The 22,273-nt window shown below is 35.9% G+C and overlaps 1 protein-coding gene across 3 annotated transcripts; it reads right to left on the minus strand.

Annotated features, from left to right (window-relative positions):
• Positions 1-19: 19 nt before the first annotated feature.
• On the minus strand, positions 20-21,967 carry jak3 (Janus kinase 3 (a protein tyrosine kinase, leukocyte)). Of its 3 annotated transcripts, none has more exons than XM_084086764.1 (25): positions 21,848-21,967; positions 17,605-17,814; positions 17,171-17,288; positions 14,947-15,064; positions 14,599-14,744; positions 14,162-14,462; positions 12,891-13,013; positions 12,527-12,684; positions 12,324-12,435; positions 11,293-11,473; positions 10,943-11,067; positions 10,245-10,376; positions 9,299-9,386; positions 8,949-9,073; positions 7,833-7,971; positions 7,059-7,207; positions 6,726-6,876; positions 5,925-6,058; positions 5,292-5,481; positions 5,079-5,203; positions 4,804-4,976; positions 3,236-3,353; positions 2,922-3,035; positions 1,627-1,786; positions 20-499 (listed from the first exon to the last, which is right to left on the minus strand). In XM_084086764.1, exons 2-24 carry the CDS (start codon positions 17,789-17,791, stop codon positions 1,667-1,669), a joined length of 3,327 nt encoding a protein of 1,108 aa, XP_083942890.1. In that variant the 5' UTR covers positions 17,792-17,814; positions 21,848-21,967; the 3' UTR covers positions 20-499; positions 1,627-1,666. The 3 variants fall into 3 exon arrangements, with proteins under 3 accessions (XP_083942890.1, XP_083942888.1, XP_083942889.1); XM_084086762.1 differs by having other exon boundaries at positions 12,261-12,435; XM_084086763.1 differs by lacking the exon at positions 21,848-21,967 and having other exon boundaries at positions 12,261-12,435; positions 17,605-17,832.
• Positions 21,968-22,273: the final 306 nt, after the last annotated feature.

Consider the following 22,273-nt stretch of genomic DNA (forward strand, 5'->3'; position numbering starts at 1 on the left):
ACGCATGAAGATAAGGGAATCAAGTTCAAAAGTCTTTAATAATCTAAAGTGAATATAATCACAGCGAGGCAGGCAAACAAAACATAATCGTAACATAGACGAGACCAGACAACTAAGAACAGAAACACAGGAACTTAAATACAGAAGTCAAACAAGGTAATTATTCAAACACATCTGAACAGATTGACAAATCAAATTAACATCCATGACAACAAACTAACTAAGAAAGTGTAACCTGAACAAATCATAACTCTTTATTACTGTAATAGTCTCTTGAGTAAGTTTGTAACATATTAACTCTGTTATAATGCACATAATTATGGGAAAAATATAACTCATTTCAGGTGATGCAAGTAGCTTGACTCTCAGACACACTCTGACTGCTTGTATGAAGTGTTGTCCGTGCTGCATGCTCTGAGTTCACTCTCTGCGATGCTAGGCAAATGACTTGCTGACATCATTTGGTGTGGCTTCCTGAAGTGGGGAAAACCTGTCCTGTCTTTAAAGAGTGAAGACCATATATGATGTGGGCTGACAGGTTATTTCAGTTTTGAATAGTCTTTTTATGGGAGTGCCATTAAAAGAAACAGGAAAACCTGGTTTGCCTTTTACTGCACTTATTCAGAACTTAAAGGGATACTCCACTTTAAAATGAAAATTCTGTCATCATATACTCACCCTCATGTTGTTTGTAGGAAAAAAATATACTATGGAAGTCAATGAGACCAGAAACTGTCTGGTTACTGAAATTCTTCTAAATATCTTCCTTTCTGTTCAGCAGAAGAAAGAAATTCATAAAGGATTGAAACAACATGAGGGTGAGTATATGATGACAGAATTTTTATTTTAAAGTGGAGTATCCCTTTAGGGTTCACCAATCTCGGTCCTGGAGGGCCGCTGTCCCTGCAGAGTTTAGCTCCAACCAGCTCCAACACACTTGTTTGAAAGTTTCTAGTATGCCTAGTGAGACCTTGATTAGCTGGTTCAGGTGTGTTTAATTGGGGTTGGAGCTAAACTCTGCAGGACAGCGGCCCTCCAGGACCGAGATTGGTGAACCCTGCTTTAATACCATCATTGCAAAATAAAGCCACAACAATAAAAAGTGGTGCCTTAAGGCCTATTTATACTTCTGCGTCGAACTCACGCCGTAGCTACGTCATAGGCTGTGTGTAGTGCACGTACCCTTCGGCGTACCCTGACGTGCACCTCTCCAAAAATGTAACAACGCGTCAACTCTATGCGGACGCAAGCGCTGTGATTGGTCTGTTAGGACCACTCCCCGTTTCACATTCTCCCTCTGCAAGTGTAATTGCACGTCAACACGGACAACGACGCAGAAGTATAAATGAAAACCAACGCATTGCCTACAGTGTAGAGGCTCCGGCGTAGGTCCGATGCAGAAGTATAAATCAGCCTTTAACTATGACTATTTCTTTGTGATGACAGAGGAAATCCAAAGCATTTTATAATGGAATATGACTGAAAGGGGTAGTGCCAGCTCTGTAAGTGTACTGGAAACTACTAATATACAAACTGTTCTATGGTCTGAAGTTCAACGTACTAAACAGTAAAATACTACTGTAAGAATGTCCTAAAATTACTCAATTGTATTTTAAATATACATACATGTTGAAAATACAGTGGTCTGTTTAGGGTAACTCTGACTTTACCCCTTACATCCCTCTCTCTCATCTAACAGGATATTCTCAATCAGGTCCTGTAGAGTGGAGAAGCTCGGTCTGTCCTCGCTGTTGAACTCCCAACACTGCATCATAATATTATGCACCTGAAAAAAAAAAAAAGTAACACTTTACAATAAAGTTTCATTTGTTAACATTAGTTGACTACATTAGTGTCAGGGGCATGTTTAGTCTTATTGTGTTTTCATTCATGTGCCTATGTTTCTTGTGTTTCCTTGCAGTTTAGTTCCTGTTTCCTTAGATACTGATTCCTCCCTGGTTAGTTTCACCATATATATACTCCTTGTATATATGTTTTGATGACTGCAACACACTACAAAAAAGTTGGGACAGGGGCATGTTTACAACTATGTCACATCACCTTTTCTTTTAATTACACTTTTTAATTTTTCTGGAATTAAGGATACTAATTGTTGCATTTTGGTTGAATTTTTGCCTAATCTCGCCTGATACAAATCAGCTCAAAATTCTGTGGTTGACATCCATACTGGATGTCTTACTTCCTAGGAAAAATCTTGATGGCAGTATATGTCTCTGTACAATCCCAATATACGCGACCACGTCAATGCTACCTTCACACATATGCAAGTCGCCCATGCCGTTTGCACTGCTGCACATCCCTATACCATGACAGATGTTTGCTTTTGCACCTGTTGCTGAGAAAAATCTGGATGGTCCTTTTGGTCTTATAGGGACTAAGAACTCGAAGTCAGTTTTTACAAAAAACAAGCTGAAATGTAGACTCATCTACTCATCACAGTCCACATTCTGGCAGAGAGTCTTTTGGATCATCTGAGATGAGATCGCGCCCAGAGAACTCTGCATTGAACAGATGTATAGCTTTCTCCTTGCGTAACAGAGACTCAAGTGGCATTTCTTGATGCAGCGGCAGACTGAAAAAACGGTTTTCCAAAGAACTCCCGAGCCCATGTGGCTGTATTTAACACCATAGCATGATGGTTTCTCATGCAGTGCCATCAAAATTCAATTAATTTGGTCAGTGGAAACATTGGAAATCTTTTCTTTGTACTTTTGGCAGTTAAATAAAGGTTCAAGAGAATTAACAAATCAAAGATTCTTGATTTACAAAATGTTCCAACTTTTACGGAAATGGGGTTGTATATGTTTGTTTCATGGACTTGCTGTCTATGTACAATGTGTCAAAATTCGATTGCTTAACGTGACCGATACAAATGCATTCAAATCTGTTTTTATTTGTACCTTTGGTGGACACTGAGGTGGCGCTGGTAACCTCCAGTTATTCTTGAGAAGATTAAGAACATGGATGGCCATGGATGAACTCTGGACATAACTTCCAATCTTCTGGATACACAACTGCATGAAATGATTTACAATAAAGCAGGTTTATAAAGTTAATACATTAAAAGATTTGGGGCAACATCCAGTGAGACAATGATAACAGAATATTTTTTATTTATTATTATTAAAAAGTGACCAGTGAAGCTCACGGTGACAATCATTCATCCACTCCTCATACAGTAATAATACCATTACATGGAGTTTAATTCACTCACCCGTTTGGGGTTTCGACTGATGTCACAGTAGGATAAGAGCTCATGTAGAACAATGCCGAAACTCCATACGTCTGACTTGTGGGAGAATTTCAGTTCTGAAATGGATTCAGGCGCATACCTGAACAGGGAACAGGACATGGAAAAAACAAAAAAAGAATGAAACACAACATATAACAAAGTTTGCCAAAGTAAACAGATTTAACTAATAGACCAATCAATCTCTGTGCAAAAATGAAATAATGATGCTGCCATCTTTCTAAAGTAATTTGTATACCCCTGTAATTGGCTCCAAATCTCAGGTGAAAATAGTCATTTTGACCCCCCTCTACAAAATAATGGATTATTCAGTAAATATACATCCATGACATGTAACATTTTGGCTTTCTTTTTTTCTTCTTTATGTATTTCTTTCACCAGAATTAAAAAAAAATAAAAATAAAAATAATTGCCGGGGACCTCTGGTTGAGTTGACACGGAATGACCTGGTTGCTTTGGGCACAGTGTGAATTGGCCTTTATGTGTACTTGTTTGTAAAAAAATATACAGTATTTGCACAATTAAAACATTAACTTTCAGTGCTATGTTAACTGTTGGGTTAAATGCACACAAATCAAACTTTACAATACAGGTGCACTAATATGCATGATTTCATGCTTAACTAATGCCCAGATAATGAGTTAATGTACAGAAGCCTATAGCTCATGAAGAACTAAGACATGATTGCCACATCAGCACCTGTTAAAGAGTCTATCCGATTAATAGATTAAGTCATATATGAATTGTTATTAATTCAATGTGTCATCATGGATTAATTCCATATAAATATCTAGTATGAACTTATAGTGTAAATTAATGTGTTAAAGGAGTAATTCACCCCAAATAAAAATAAAAATTCTGTTATCATTAATACATACCCTCAAGTTGTTTCAAACCTGTATGAATGTCTTCTGCTGAACACAAAAGAAGATATTTTGAAAAATGTCGGTAACCAGGCAGTTGATGGACCCCATTGACTTCCATAGTAGGAAAAAAAATACTATGGAAGTCATCAACTGTTTGGTTACCGACATTCTTCAAAATATCTTCTTTTGTGTTCAGCAGAAGACATTCATACAGGTCTGAAACAACTTGAGGGTGAATAAATGACAGAATTTTCTTTTTAAGTGAACTATCCCTTTAATTACCACAATGCGTCAAAGCTATGTTTTTCAACTTCCAGCCGTCTGTTTTAATACATCATTAGCTAGTTATGATTACTTGCTGAGACACATGACTATTAACTTATTATTAAGTAATGTGGCATTATGGTTATGGGTTTTGACATCCACATTAATGTTTGAGATTTGTGGGACAGTTGCACAGTGAATGTATTGTCAGAGAATGTGTTTGAAGGATGGGTAAGTTGGGCTGCACACAAAAACCAGCATACAAGAATCATACGAGTCATACATTAACTCAAGATTATCGGAACATTAGTCTAATATGCATTAGAATTAATGCATATTAGTGCACCTGTATTGTAGTGTTACCCTAATCCTAAACTCCCAAGAGCTTGATGTAATTGTCACCAGAAAATAGGGCTTTCTCCTGGCTGCGTGACACGGTAGTACTCTTTATCCACTGGGATGATCTTCGTAAGCCCAAAGTCAGCGATTTTCACCAGTGTGTCGCTGGCGACTAGGACATTGCGAGCAGCTAGATCACGGTGAACATAGCGCATGCTTTGCAAGTACTCCATTCCCTACAAAAGAGTTACATTTCTGGTTAGATGTGTAAAGTTCCACAAACCAATTCAAAAGAGCTAATCTGACCTGTCATCTGATTTTAAAAAGTCTGTTTGTACCTTACAGATTTGTGAGGCAAAGAGCAACAGTTTGCGGGTGCACACATTCTGTCTGTGTTTCTCCATATATCCGATCAGACTGCCGTACGGAAGATATTCCATCACCAGTTTTGTGCTAAGTCGACCTGTGACGAGTTAAAAAAATAAGGAATGTTGGAATGGGCAGGCTGTACAGATTGGTAATTGGTTGGTAATTATTAAATGTAGTCTGACCTGCACTGTAGCAGATGCCCATGTATTTGACAATATAGTCACAGTGCAGGGAGCTGGTGGTCTGGATCTCTCTCTGAAAGTCTGCCATGTTGGCTTGTTTGTTAGCCTGAAGTTCCTTTACAGCAACCAGATCTCCAGTGTTATCACCCAACGGATCATATCGACAAAGTTCGACGCTGCCAAAGTTACCCTAAACACACACATGCACACAGTTAAAACCCATCAGTCTTCTTTTTCTTTTTTTGCTCAGAAAACCAATAGTCATAATCATCACGTTTGGTTACATGCGAGCTGTAATGTATGAAATAGCAAAGTATATCAGCCAGTTTCATAAACATAGCCACTATGTTAAGACTGTGTTTTAAGAACTAATCTAACCAAGGGGTAATCAATGGGTCTTACTTTTTGGATTCAAATTAGACCAATCTACATTTTTATGTAACTGCTTTTAAAAAGTTATGACAGTCTTTTCTAAATGACTAACTTGTTAGATTGTCAGATCATTAAAAACACTTAGTTTATTATCACTAAGGGTATTCTTAACTGCTAGGCTTTGCTGCAACCGGCTGCAGAGCTGTGTTATTACATGTACAACAGCGCCCTCTATGGGTGGAATTTTTCTCCACATTGTACCTTCCCCAGAATGGAGATGAATCGCAGGTATCTCTCCTCAAAAACATCCTGTTGTTGCTTTTTGAAGATGTTCGGTCTTCTCCAGAAGCCATCGCTCTTGGGGAGTGTGCCAGTCGCATGAAGGATCTCATAATCTACAGAATGACGATTAGAACTGTCATGATGGCTGATCATAATGTTCCCACATGTTTTAGGACAAATCTAACCCAGATGTAGGAGTGATTTTTTATAAACAGTTTTGGTAACAATGAAATCTTTAAATTAAAATTCATGGAAATAATTATTATTAAAGTAATATCAACATAACACAATAATAATAATGATAATGGATGTATTTAATAAAGTAAATTGATTGCACATTTAATATTTGAATATACCCCTTAAATGTCAAACATGAATAAATAACACTTACTAATAAAATCATTATGTATTAAATATTATTTTTAATATTTAAATTTTATTCAATTACTTTTGTATTAGTTACAACATTTCATATTTATTATATAACAGATGTAGGCCTATATATTATTTAATTAATAAATAAGTGGAAAATAATAATAAATGTAAAGCATGTATTTAATGATAATATTATTTATTAATTATTAAATATATTAAATATATACATATTATTCAACACTTTCGTTAATTACATTTACATTTTTTTATATTAGAGATTTATTGCTTACATTAATTTTATAAAAGGGATAATAACAGTTTCATATGTGAAAAAGAAAGCGATCTTCCAGATCACAAACATCAGTGTCATTGTGAGAAGGGAGCTGGTGTACATCTGTGTGTTACCTGAAGTGATGAGGCTGTTTAGTTGTCGGATGATGCTCCGGCAGGACGGTCTGAGCTCAGGCTGGTACTGCATACACTGAGCGATCAGGTCGGCCAGCTCAGTCCACTCCAGCGCGGGCAGGTTTGAGAAGTGCTCATAAAACTGCTGCTTCTGGATACAAAGAAGGACAGCAGCTGTTCAGCCATAGTACAATGGTGGAGTCACATTGCCTGAGTATATGCGTAGCTCTCAAATTTTTTGGGGTTGTGGTTATCTTTATCCAGAATGTGTAACATCATATAGAAAATCTGCATTTAATTTATGATTCTATATTAATTGTGAGGTGTATGTACTTGTATGAGGTCCAGGCCCTGCAATGGAGCTTCTCCACCATTGAAAATCTCCCACAGCGTTGTTCCAAAACTCCACTTGTCACACTCCAGTTCGATCTCAAGTGTATCCAGAACCTCCGGGGCCACCCATGGGATTCTGTCCAACACCACTGGATTCACAGAAATGTGCATTTTATTCTTTTATATACAATCATGTTAGGGTGTAATATAATATTCAGCAAGAATTAGAGAAAAAAACACACAAATCCAGTGGGCAAAAAGCTCAATGATTGAGAAAAATACAAAAAATAAAAAGTTGGCACAACACAGCTCATAAATAAAAAACTAATTGGTAACAATTTACTTAAAGAAGGTATTCATATATACGTTATAATGCATTATATAAGTATTATATAAGTAATTGTAACCACGATCATAATACATTATAATACTTTATGCATTAAAACACATGACAAACAACCAATTTCAGATGTAACAAGAAATCTTCACATATTATAATGCCTTTTGACTTTGGTAACACTTATTTATGAAAAGATATAATGCATTATAACATACATTATGCACATTATTTATTGCATGTTCTCACCAAAAGGGAATTTTCGAGCCATGCATGGTGTAATTAATTCCTAATGAGAGCTAAATAAAGAATCTATTATTATTCTCTCTAGTATTCATTTAAAATACAAATTATTCTAGAAGTCTAGAAGAGTAAATTAAATCGATTTTGTTCATCTTCATTGGTTTGATATTCATCTAGTTGCTCAATATAATTACCCTCTTTTCCCAGCATTGCCATGCTGATGCCAGGGTCACTCAGTTTAATGAAGGGTGAGTTATCGGAGGAAGAGTCACCCTCTCTGGCCAACAGCAGATTCCTTGCACAAACATTCCCATGTGCAATATTCTTCTCCTCCTGCATATGACAGACAAAAAGAAAAATGGTTTTTAACCACGGCCGAAATAGGGCTGGGATGCATCCCCTTGAATACTGAGAACAGAAGTCAATCAATATGAGTTTTTCAATGAAGGATTCTTGACTCTGCAACTTTTGTGGTTGTTTTTTGGTTCTTCTCAATTCTGAATATTTTGTTACATTCTTTCCAGAATATACATACCATAAATACACTTTTCTATTTTATTTTTTGTGAAAGAAATTAATAAGTTTATTCAGCAAGGATGCATTAAACTAACCAAAAGTGACAGTAAACACTTTTACATTATTACAAAGAACTTTCTATTCATCAAAGAAATCTTTCTATTCATCCACCCTTATTATTGATGATAATAATAATACATATTTCTTGAGCAGCAAATCAGCATATTAGAATGATTTCAGAAGGATCATGCGACACTGAAGACTGGGGTAATGATGTTAAACATTTAGCTTTGCCATCACAGGAATAAATTACATTTTAAAATACATTCCAATATAAAACAATTATTTTAAATTGTAATAATATTTCACAACATATATGTTTTACTTTATTTTTGATCAGATAAATACAGCTTTGGTAAGTAAGCATAAGATACTTCTTTCAAAAACATGAACAAATCTTATTGAGGCCAAATTTTTGAATGGTAGAGTATATTGTATCTTAGATTATAGGGGTTTGTTCTCATATGTACCAATATTAAATGTCTAACTGAAACCAAAAAGACATTATTTTTATGTTATTGCTGATAAATGGCCAATATTCAAAATCTCCTTACAGATTATTTAACCAAAAAATAATAGTTTTCAATGTTTTAAAATGTAATATTCAGTATTGACTGATAAATCAACCAATACCAATAAATTAAAACTGATAACTGATATGGTCCTAAATATACTGTAGTTCTGTATTTTGTCATTAGTAGTCAGTTTAACATGCATGGATGGATATGTCTCACCAGGAAGTTGAGAGCACAGGCCAGTTGTTTGGCCACGTCTAGTTTCCAGCTGACTGAGACAGACGTGCTCCTCTTCAGGTACAGGTCCAGTGCCCCGTGCTTCACAAACTCCTGCACCATGATGTCTGCGGGGGACAGGGAGGACACACTTTAGTCACATGGTTGCATTCACAGGTACTTTGACAGGCAACCAGCATCACCAACGACACTCCAGGCCCACTTAAGAGTTCAAGAAGAGTTAAAGAGCTGAAGTCATTACACAGACTTTTAATTGCTTTTATAGGGTTTGTCCTCTTGTGTTTAGACTTTTATAAAAGAGTGACTCCTAAGAGTGCTTTTACGTGACTTACTTTTGGATTTGTGCACGCTGATGCCATATACCAGGAGAAGGTGCTTGTGGGAAATTTGACTCATCAAACTGGCCGCCTCAAAAAAAGACTTTAAAACAGAAAAAAAGGCATAATTAAATGGCTGAAAATACAAAATTGCTGTAATTAGGGTTCCTACACATTTTCCATCTCAAAATTTTCACATTTTCAGACCATAATTAACATTAATGGTTCTTACAGCATTGGCATTATATTTGGTATATAGTAGTCATCTGTAAATATTATTTTCTCAGGGTTTTATTGGTTTTCTCAAAGTGACAACATGCATTTATAAATGATGAGAAGAAACCTAAAACACTTTATAACCTGCATGTATTCATCAGTTTGATCCTGCAAATGTGGTTTGATTTTGCACAATTACCAAACAGGAAAGTGCAGTCTGAGAAAAGTTCAAACCTTTCACACATTCATGAAAGACAAATTTTGCGTAATGAAAATGTTGTTGTAATGAACAATCATTAAATGATCACTAAACTTTTGCCATGAAAACACCCTACTTGTATGATACACTTATTTTTAGAAATTCTTAATTTTATATGTTAGAAAACTGAATAGGGGCAATTTTTCCACACTTCTCCAGACCTGGAAATTACCCAAATCAAAATTCCATACTTTTCCAAACTGCGTAGGAACCCTGTATTTACACAAGCTCTTTATTACATGTCACTTTTTAACATTTTGGATTGCATATGGCCAACCTTTCAAAGTTCATTCAAAAATCTGAAGCTTATTTCCAAGACAAGTTGAAACTATGGTACACACACAAAACATAGTCATGGATTTTCAATTAATGGAAAATGCAATATTCTCAATGGCAAAGAGCATATTCGAGTAAGAGTTTAATAGGAAATTGTCTTTTAATTGCAAACAACCATGTTCAGCATATGTTCCAGGAATGAAAACACACCTCCCAGCAGTTTTTATGATTTGCATCCAGGACCTTCAGAAGCACCTCCGTGGAGTGTGTCACCCCGTCCCGCTGGTCTGTCTTACTGCCTCTAAAGATATGCGTGAAGGAACCTTGGCCTAAGCTTTCACTCTGTTAAAAGAAAAGGAAGGAGCTTGACTTGAGTTGTTTTGAGGTTAGACATTTTGTTGTTAAAATTCATCTTTTGACCTCCCTAAAATAAAACACTTTCAGTCAATTTTGAAAATAATAAATAACAAAGATGAATTTAAACTGCCCCTATTATGCTTTTTCAGATATAACCTTTCACACAGTGAGGCCTGGAAAAGTTTGGTTTGTCGACATGTCGAGAAGATGCTGTTTGCAGCACTGCAAATTCACTTTTCATGCATTTCAAAAGGATGAGGACTCATATTGGAATTGATACGGAAATAACTATGCCATAGTTAGTGTTTGTATCACTGTATCAAGTGCTCAGAGGAGAGTGGGCTTGAGGAAAGGAGGGGCTTAGTGAGACAAACCATTTTAAAGTGTTTTTTGACCTTGGATGCATGTAAACCTATTGTAGGAGACCTCCAAAACAAAATTAGGAACCTTTAAAATAGCATAATAGGGACACTTAAAAAAAAAGTGGTGATGCCTTTAAAAAACATTCATGAAAATATATTTAAACCCTTTATAAATTTGTATAAATGTACCCAGATGAGGTCCTCGTGTTTAATCATGTGGAACTGCATGTGGCTCGGGTTTTGTCTCTGTAACATGGGGGAACTGGGCATCTCAGCCATACTGCTGTTACGAACAATGATCATGTTGGTAAGTTCTGCAGAGAAGACAAGAAATAGCACGTAAAAAATAAATTAAAAACCCTTTAAATATATATTAATTTTCTGGTGAAGTTAATTTAGCATTTTAAATTCTGGTGGTTACTTTATTATAACAAAAAAAAATAATAATAATAATTAAATTCCAAATAACTCCTGCTTTCTAACTTTTATAAAAGATAAACACAAAGCACAAAAGCAAATATTTCACAGAAATGTTCTACCTTTAGGTCTGGGTGGGCAGCACTTGCCCAGGGTGACGGGGATGTCTGACATGAGAAGTGTACTGTGCTGATAGAAGTCTGTGAGCTGTCTTAGACTGCAGAATGAGCTGTGGATCCCAGCCAGGCTGAACTTCTCATTTTTCTCTATCAGGCAGTCCTTGTAATCCATTCCCAGAGGAGTCTGGTGGAACATCCAGAAGTTAAGAAATATATCACTGGAGTTTAGTCATTAACAATGCAGCTAATTTGTAGAACTAAAAAAAGGTCATGCTGGAGTTGTTTCAAAATTCACATTATAATAATACTAAGGAGCACTGTTGGGGAAAGTTACTTTTAAAAGGTAATTAATTACATTTTTTAGTTACTTTTTTATATGGAAAGTAATGTGCTACATTACTTTTTCTCACCTGGTTGAGGCTTGCTCTTTTTCTAGGTTTTTTATTTTATTTTTATTGTTTTACTTTAATGCAGCAATGCATTCAACAACATATCTTAGATAACACACCATCGTTTTCTTTTAAAACACATTTAGAATATTGTTATATTCTGCCCACTTAGAATATTTCCTAACCCCTAGAACTATGTATGCCGTACAAAATATATATTCGCATTATGGATTATAATGCCTACTGTATAACTCGTTTTATTGAATTCTTTTCTTTTATTTGTTTTGTACTTTTTGACTGTTCCTGCGCACACATGAGTGTATAAAGTGACTACTTTATGGAGAAGAGAGAATTTTAATTCGGTGGTTTAAAAAATGTTTCAGCAAATTAATTAAAATGAAAAGTAATGTGCATTACTTTGCATTACTTTGCTCATTACATCAAAAAAAGTAATCTGATTACATAATGCATGTTACCCCAACATTGCTAAGGAGTGATCAATAAAATGTAGTTCTTCATGAATCTGATACAAACTCATGTGAAGCTTGCAGTTATGAGTCATGTGCTGTTTTAGTTACTTACTGTTAGTGAAAACCCAATGCTTGGAGCTTTATAATGTTTGTATGAGTCCAGCAAATCTGGTACCTGTATGCAAACAGTGAGGAAGTACTTGTCAAAGTCCTTGGGACTGTGACGTAACAGGAACATCCCATTTTTGGCTCCAGCTTTCTTAAGCTTGTGCACTGCAAATTCTGACCTTTAGAAAACAAAAAACAAAAATTCTGCTTATTATTTAGTTATTTCCTTTCTAATTTTACCAAATGGGCATATATGAAATTGTGTAGTACGTGATCGGGCCGTGGCAGTAATTCTGTATGTCCTCCAGTAAGCTTGGCGGGGCCACCTCTGCGCAGAAATAGTGAGTCGAATCTGTAGTCAGTCTAAAATATCCATCAACCAGAGATACAAAGGAAAGAGCCTCAGTCAGGGTGTGAAACTCAGCCTCCTATTGGTGGAAAGAGAGAAAAAAAAATGTTATATGAATGGCTATGTAATGTAGAATTCAACATAAAGAACTTTGTAACAATCACAAGTTACAATTTATTATACTTTCATAAACCTTGGTTAATCAAAATGGTAGATGAATCACTGACAGAATTTGTAATACTTTAAAAAAAAAATGAATTTAATAAATGAATGCAATGCCACTACCATGCACTGGTCGTCCTGGCGTGTGAGGGTGACCACCCTTCCTTCCAAGGGCATCTGCTCTTGACAAAGACGCTTAATACTAATGTCTGTGATCTGGGGGAAATCACAGAACGTCTGCCATTCCTGTGAATGATACCAGAGGTAGCTCAGTAAATAACAGAGCGCAAGTCTAATGTACTGTACATACCGCTTAAATGTTTGGAGACGATTTTGAAAGAAGTGTCTTATGCTCACCAAGGCTACATTTATTTGATGAGAAATACAGTAAAAATTGTGATATTGTGAAATATTATTACATTTTAAAATAAATGTTTTCTATTTTAATATATTGTAAAGTGTGATTTATTCCTGTGATGCAAAGCTGAATTTTCAGCATCATTACTCCAGTCTTCTGTCACATGATCCTTCAGAAATCATTCTAATATGATGATTTGCTGCTCAAAAAACATTTCTGATTATTATAAATGTTGAAAACAGTTGTGCTACTTAATATTTTTGTAGAAACTAACTGTTACATTTTTCTTTGATTAATACAAAGTTTTTATTCTTTTGTAACATTATAAATGTCTGTAACTCTTCTCCACTTTTGATCAATTTAATGCATCCACGTTGAATAAAAGTATAAAATTAAATAAAATTAATGAAATAAAATTAAACAAATAATGTAGTTTTATAGATATAGATTTATGAAGAGTTATCAGTCTCTTGTACTTCACTGACTAGTGGAATGTACATTTTTGAAAGCGTGACAATTAGTTTAAATAAGCAAGATCGCATGTTTAATTCATTAAGATTCTCATTTCTTTTTAATTAAGTTAATTTTTCCAATTAAACACTTTTGATAATTTACGTAATTATTTATATTTTTACAACTCCTGTATAGGAGGCGACAAGAGACTGCATTCATGAGTACATTCAGGAACTAATCTATTGGCTTTATGGGGGAGTCATTGAGTCATTCACTGAACCGATTTATTCAAAACACTCATTCATTCATGAACAAATCAAGAGGCTGCGTTTATGAGTGACTCAATGAATCATTCACTCAGCAGTTTCGTTCAAAAACACTGATTCGCCCTACTGTGTTTTGTCCATTCCACTGTGGCTTTGTTAGGAACTATTTTCTTTGGTGGAGCAAAAATAGACAAAGTAACTGGCAATATTTCATCTAAAATGTAAGTTACTCAAAATTAACCTCTTGTTTATTGAACTTTTGTATTAAAACATCATCACACCGGCTAAATATCACCACGGCTACTCTTCTAGCCTACCTGGCTCTCCGTGGTCTGTATCTGAATCCCTCCCTCTCCAGACACCTGAACGGCTCTGACCCTCTGCTGCTCGCTCTGCTCTAACCATCCAGAGTGATGTAGAGTGAAGCTTTCTGAACCATATGCCGGCTCCAACACACTCAGCTCCATCAGATACTTGAGCTTCAGGTTGCGTTCTCCAGCCGAGCATCTGGCCAGCTTCTTTAGGAAGCGCTTCAGGGTTTTGCGGATCTGATACCTCGCTAGGCGACTCATGCTCTGTATATCTTGTCTGTGAGTCTCTGGGAGGCAGGACTTGTAGCTGGAATAAGATTTTTTTTTTACCATGGTTAATGCAGCTTAAACACTTAAATTATGTTGAATGAACAGAAAATCTCTGCATAGGTCCATCCATCAATTTATTGGAGACTTTCTCCGTTTCTCATGTTGTAACACACCTTGTTGTATTGCAGATCTCACCAAGGCTCTGGTTCCTCTCTTTGGCCATACGCCACAGATCTAGTACTGCCATACCCAAACATTCCTGCTGCAAACTCAAAGCAGGAGAAATCCCGCCACACCCAGACACAAAATCACTGCGGGACTGAAACAGGGAGACAGTACAGTCAGAGGGGAAGGAAAATGATACTGAACAGTTGAGTCAGCATTTTAATGCCAGCTTTTTTATTATTATTTGAATCATATCAATACATCATCAGGATAGAGGCACATAATGTACATTTCACATTCACATATGGTTTTGAAAATTTTGAGAAGGCAATGAAAAATTGTGCTATACTGTATACCTGAGCAAATAGATAATCAATGACGCAGTAGTCCAGCGCAGCACAGATTCGTCCTTTGCTGAGACTAAAGCGGTACGATGCTCTGGACCCTTGACCGAACCAGTTTGAGAAGAAAAATCTTTAACACACAGAGAAAAGCTTTACAATCACACAAACAGATTATCTCTTAAAACACACTTTTCACTCTCTCACTGTTTAATTTATCTAAAATTAAAATTAAAAGGGAAAACATATAAATAATAACAATGATTGCGAGTGTTTAAGTTTTTATAAATTTATTGTTTATTTGTCAGTTTTATTTTAGTCATTTTATTACAGTACTTTTATTAAGTTTTTTTTAAAGTTTTTCATCTGATATTTTTACTTTATTTCAGCTATTTTGATTAGTTAGTTTTAGTTTTAGTACCATAACAACACTGCAAGCAATGGCCAACAATGCATTTCACTGCATCACAGAAGAATTTTGTCATTTTTTACGTAGACTGCCAATGGAGAAACAGAAATATATTTTAATTTGTGTTCTGAAGAAGAACAAAAGTCTTACATGACATGAGGGCAGGGACGTGCACAGACATTTTGAGGGGCAGGGGCTCAAGTGAAATAAAGGGCACTTCTCATAATTATTATTTATTTATTTATTTTTAAACAAAAAAGTATATATATTAACGCAACTCTGACTTCCTTTTTAAAAAAAATTATTTAAAAAGTTAATTAATTTTATCTTCCTCAAACTCACACAATTGTTTCATTTTCAAAAGATGTCTACAAAATAATCAGTTCACACAGAAACCATGGTCTCCTTAGTATTCACTAGGTTTATAGAGCAGCAAAGCAAACCATTCCACAATGTGCATGTTTTGAAAACATTTTCTATGCTACTAGTTTCAAGTATATATTTAGAATAACCTAAATAACTGCATCAAGCAGAGGGGCGTGTTTTACTATTCATTTGTTTATTTTTGCACAAGGCACTACATCATTTTAATTATTTTGGTGTTATCAGAATACATAACACTTTAAAATCAACACAAATATTCACTCTAAACTATTTTGTTACAGATAGCAAAATCTGCTAATTTATTAATTACTCATAAATAAAAAGTTAATTTATAAATATGGCTATTTTTAATGTTTAATGTTAACTTATTTCTACTCAGTTTTATTTATTAATGTACCAGATGCAGTTACTCAGATTTACTACATTTTTTAGAGTGTATCCTCCATCTGTTTGCATCTGTAGATTTCTTCTAAATTCACCAATTTAGATTTCTAAATTTCAGGGGGAAAGACTCTTGATGTAAGTCATTAACTGGGGACGTTCTGTATGCAAATTAGGCGTCAACTAGTTAAAATGCGCACATTTGCATCTAATTGACAGGGCAAAATAGGATAAACAAAATAACCTATCTGGTAGTGATATATGCTTATTTTATTATTAACTTATTTTATTACATGGCTTGGTTGAATTCCAATGTAGAATGCGGTGTGTTATTTCTTGATAACAGACCGCTGTGCGGAGTATAACAGACCGTTGCCATGAAAAACAGAGCGTTGCTATGGACTCACAGGATTCTAACCGTAGAGACGGAGCGTACTATTTTCTTTAGCGGAAGCAATACAATCGCGCTTCAGAACTCCTGACCTGATATTTAGATATACTATTCTTCAATAAATATATTTGTTTGACAGGGAAGCTGTGCGCAAACAGGAATATATATTATTTAAAAAAATAAAAAAGCACCCCAGAAAAAAGGGCACTTTCTCTCCAGGAATAAAAAGGGCAGGTGCTCAAGCCCCCTTTGATGTCTATGTGTGCACGTGCCTGCATGAGGGTGAGCAAATGATGATAGAATTTACATTTTTTGGGAGACCTAACCCAGTAACTTCTAGTATGCTCTTCACAGACACTATTGTCTTCTTGGTAACCAAACATTTTTGTTTGTGATGGAAATGACACGAGTAATGATTATTACTCTTTCATTTATTGAAAGAACATAAAACATAATAGTATTTTTATGACAAATGTATAGCCTACATTAAAATCTGGGTCAGGGAGAAATACCAGATTATATTAAAATAATATAATCTTTTCATAACAGGCATTTGCAAATTAAATTTAAATGAATGACGTGAATAGGCTAGTTAAATAAGGAAATATTCCCAAATATTCAGTAAGAGTAAGCTATTTATAAATAAAATATGATTATTGCAGCAGTTTCTGTACCTCACTCTGTAGTGGACCTTGATGGTCTCCTCACTCTTAAATACATGAGTTGGTGGATACCAGTATGAAAGATCTTCTGATGCCAGAGCAAACAGGTTGTGGAACACAGGAAGAATTCCTAAAAATATAAATATTCAATTCAGGTTATTGTAATATTGTTGGTGCACAACTATTTTAAAATTTAATTATAAGATTACACATGAGCAGATTATTGCTTAAAGTTTAACTTCTGCTTTAGTCATACTGAATCAGGAATCATCAGATCAATCATCATCTTTATCATCAGCAACACCTCTGCAACATTTTTTTAAAAGCTTTGTAGATGTTATAAGGGAAGCAGATAAAAAAAGTGAAAAGAGTGTATATATAGAAGCTTTTGACCTTTAAAAAACAGGCATCATTATTAATCATCTTAAACACGTTAAACGTCTCACCGCTGGCTTTTGCAGCGAGCATACACACACTTTCAGCTGTGATGTGTATGGTGGGGATAGTAAAAGTGGTCTCTGAATTTAAGCAGGGGCTGTAGTACAGATGGACCTGCAGGGCAGAGTCACAGCTGGACTTCTGACTGCCGGCCCTTTCGCTCTTCATCAAGGGCACCTCCTCCTCTTCACTCATGGTGTTCTCACCAAAGCAATCTCCTGATTGGACGAAAAGAACTAGAATATTTTTTTCTCAACAGATGCAGATGTTTATTGACTGTTCTTTCTTTCCAATTTCCAAACTCAAATTAGGATGTTATTAAAATAAGACTAATGGTTATTTCTGACAGAAAGTTAATTATTCTGACGTTAGAAGCATTAAAAAAAGTGATAAAATAAGATAAATAAACCCTCATGTTCTGTTTGGGGCTTTTTGAAGCTTTTTCAACTTTTACAAGAATAACATTGTTAAGGTATTAAAGTGCCCCTTTTATGCTTTGTCAAATATTACCTTTCACACAGTGTAATATAGCTGTTTGTGAATGGTTTTAAAGATCGAAGTACACAACAAATAAAGTTATGGTCTCCTAAAAGAAAGAATCAATTCTGAACTGCCTGTAATGAGTCATCAGCAATTTCAGTCTCACTTCTTTTTACATATTCAGACCTTATGTAGCCCCGCCCCTTTTCAGCGCTGCGCTCGTTGTCTTTTGACTTCTGGTCTGTATTTTCACAGCGATTTTGCGTGTTTATTAATGAACGGCTCGTTTTAAAATCTTCCCGGTCTACTGACATTTGTTAAGTCATCTGCTTTAAACATTACAGCCCTCATGATAACTTTCGTTAACTTTACATTAAGTAAATCCACTTCAAAAGCTAATTACTCCTGGACAGCGATGCCATAGAAATATACAGAGCGACCGCAAAAACAGAAGTTAAAAGACAATATTCTAAAGATGGCGGCGCCCTCGTTTCTCTGGCGCATAAGGTCTATACATAGCAATGTAACACATTTGCATAATTCCAGCCTATGGTCTTCATTGATTGCCCGCGAACAACGTCTTCTTTGGCCCGCCCTCAAACACTGTAGTTGTACAGTAGCGGAAGCCTGGAAGAGTTTGGTTTGTTGTTAACATGAAGAGGCTGTTTTTAGTGCTTTGAATTCACTTCATGTACTTCCAAAGGATGGCTCACGCTCAAATTGATTAAAAAAAACCTGTCGCCATTGTTTGTATCACTGTGAATCGAGTGCTAAGGAAGCCTCCAGAACTGAAATTTAGATATAGTAATAGACGTTTCGTTTCACACACACTGTAAGCGGTAGACCAATTACAACAGACTGGGCTGTCTGACCAATCAGAGCAGAGGAGGCCAATCACAACAGACTGGGCCCTTTGACCAATCAGAGCAGAGTAGACCAATCACAACAGACTGTGCCCTTTGACTACATTTACATTTACATTTAGTCATTTAGCAGACGCTTTTGTCTAGTGTTGTCACGGTACCAAAATGTCAGTATTCGGTGAAAATCCACGGTTCTCGGTACCAATTTCGGTACCAAAGCTTAATTTAGATTAAATGGACATGTATTAAAGTGTATATCGTGTTTTATTTGACTTGACTGTACTTTTTATTTAATCCAAAACTGCGTTCATAATTAATTTTTAAACCTGATAAGAGTTATCCAGCCAAGAATAAGCCTAAAACTGCTTTTCTGACAGACTGATATTAATTGTGAAATTCGGCACAACACCGGGTCTTTTGACAACACTACTTTTGTCCAAAGCGACTTACAATTTAGGACTAAATTAAGCAAGTCATCGTGAAGAGGCAAAAACAACGCAAGAAGTGCTCAAAATACGAAGTTCAGGCATTGTTCAGAGTAGCATAAGCCCGATAAGGGAGGATTAAAGGAAAAGGAAAGAAATATATATATTTTTTTATTATTATGAGGTTAAGTGCTCATAAAGGGCAATTCCGCGCAAAACTGTCACATCCATAACGCCAACTAAATACAATGGCATTGTGTTGGCGTTATGGATGTGACAGTTTTGCGTGGAATTGCCCTAAAACAGAGTAGATCAATCACTACAGACTGGGTCAATTGACCAATCAGAGCAGAGGAGGCCAATCACAACAGACTGGGTCATCTGACCAATCAGAGCAGAGGAGGCTAATCACAACAGACTGGGCCATCTTACCAATCAGAGCAGAGTAGACCAATCACAACATACTGGGCCGTCTGACCAATCAAACAGAGTAGGCCAATCAAAACAGACTGGGCTGTCTGACCAATCAAAGCACAGTAGACCAATCACAACAGACTGGGCCCTTTGACCAATCAAAACAGAGAAGACCAATCACAACAGGGGCACGTTCAAGTTCAAAACGGTGCGCAACGTTTTGCTACGGTTTCCGGGTTGAACGTCATGTTTCCTGGCAACGGCGTGCACCGGTGTGCAACGGGGTTTGAGATACGTTTTCTCTTGTTTGGTGGGTGTGTCAGAACTGCAGTCCAATCAGCAGCAACGTGTATATAAAGCAAGCGGTATTAAAGTGAACTCGCACAATGGATTCAAGGAAAGTAATTTACATTTAATTTAGTTCGATGCAGCTTGGTATACGCAACAACTGAGGATATTAGAAGACATGTTTGTCATAAGTTTTATTGTAAAAATATAGGATATAAACATAATGATGTAGTTGTTTATATTTTTAGCTTCATTGCAAGTGTATGACATTTGGTATAGAAATAAACAATGGTAATTAAGTGCTTTTCCTAAAAATGAGAAAGAAAATACAGGGTATTAAAACAGTATGAACTACAAATAAAGTCAGTATGTGAGGCTAAATAGATGTGTTTTAGTCTGAATTAGGTAAGATGTGTGCTTCAGTTTCAGCAATCCCTTCACTCGATTGGGATGTTCTCTTTTGTTCTGGGCGGCAAGTGCAGTAACTGTAACATCGGCATATTTTGTAGTATTAAACACATATTTATACCGACTTCATCAGGCTCAGAAAATTCTTCACAAAGAACACAAAGAATAGCCTTCTCAGCTGCCATAGTTGCAACTCTTGCGTCATCAGAACAGTGTGTTCAACGCATCACCGTTTCTGTTTAAAAAACGTTGTGCAACGTTTTGTCGGGGCTGAACGCAGCCCAGATTGAGCTGTCTGACCAATCAAAACAGAGTAGGCCAATCACAACGGACTGGGCCCTTTGACCAATCAAAACAGAGTAGGCCAATCACAACAGACTGGGTCATCTGACCAATCAGAGCAGAGTGGGCTTGTGGAAAGGAGGGGTTAGAGAGATTTTTTGTCAAAAGAGGTGATGTGCAATGTATATGATGAGAAAATTAAAGTGTTTTTTGACCTTGGATGCATGTAAAGGATAATAGGGGCACTTTAAAGTTGACTTTTGCTATATGAATACTGATACTGAACTCATCTTAGGCCTCAGCTATATATATATATACATATATATTTGTTACCCCAAACTGAAGCAACTTTGCTATTTTTGATAACGTCAACCCTAACCCTAACGTTTTAGAGAAGTATAACCTTTTGGCATTTAGCAATATCTTTCAAATGGGCTTTAAGTCAAAGGAACATATTAAAAGGTGAATTTGAAAGGCCAGATTTGCAATTATTATTATTATTTTTTAGACACAAATCATTAGGGTCTTCAAGATCCCAAACATAAATACAATTAAGCCCATTTTAAGAGAACTCGAGGCCTATAAGTTGACGTTGACATTGTACTGTAAAGCAGTGAGTTATTGTTAACACCAGTTCTTGGAACCATGGTGGTCATACCCATGATAGAAGTGAGCTCATCGTTTCTCAAGTTGACGATCTGTACTTTCCGTAACAAACTAATTCATGGGTGTTTCCCAAGAGCTTTAGCATATTAAGCCACAAACAGTAAAAGGATTTAATATATATTAAAGATTTTAAGTTAAGGTTAGGTAAGGTAACCAAATTGGTTATCAAATTGGTTTTGATAATTTCATTTGCTGTTAAATATTATAGTTATACATCCTTATACAAAAATACATCTATTCATTGTCCAATAACACAATAACAATAATACATACAAGCAAACATGATACAACGCCACACTCAAAAAAAAAACACATATATTTCATTGGTAGTCACATGACTTCCACTGGCATATTCTTTTAAATGGTAAAGTTACAAGTTGTTTTTCCATATTACGATTCTAATAAAGACAACTAAGAGGTGTTACCTTATTTAAGAAGAAACATTGATGATTTATTCATGTTGATGTGATGAGCTGCGTAAATATAACTCGGCCTTCGCTGTTGTGAGTCTCTGGTGGGAGGGACCAAATGAGACTCGTTTCCGGCAAGAGAGACAAACCGCAAACGCACCTCATTTCCTGACTGCTTTAGCAAGATTGACACCACTTGGTGTTTCTTTACTGGTCGGCCTCATCTGACATCTCGGTTTCTAGACCTGTGATCAGGCTATAAATTGACAACAGTTTCCCCCCCTGCAAATTCTGAAGTTCAAGAATAGTGTATTTATAACAGTGTGAGGGCGAGAGAGAATGAGAGTGTTTGCTGGAGCTGCTGGGGTTGTTGCTTTCTTTACGTGGGAAGACTGAAACTGTGGTTTCCTCTTTCTCTGCTAGTGAGCGGCGGGTTTGTTA

Source organism: Abramis brama, assembly GCF_963993115.1.
Source record: "Abramis brama genome assembly, chromosome: 16".
Lineage (NCBI taxonomy): Eukaryota > Metazoa > Chordata > Actinopteri > Cypriniformes > Leuciscidae > Abramis > Abramis brama.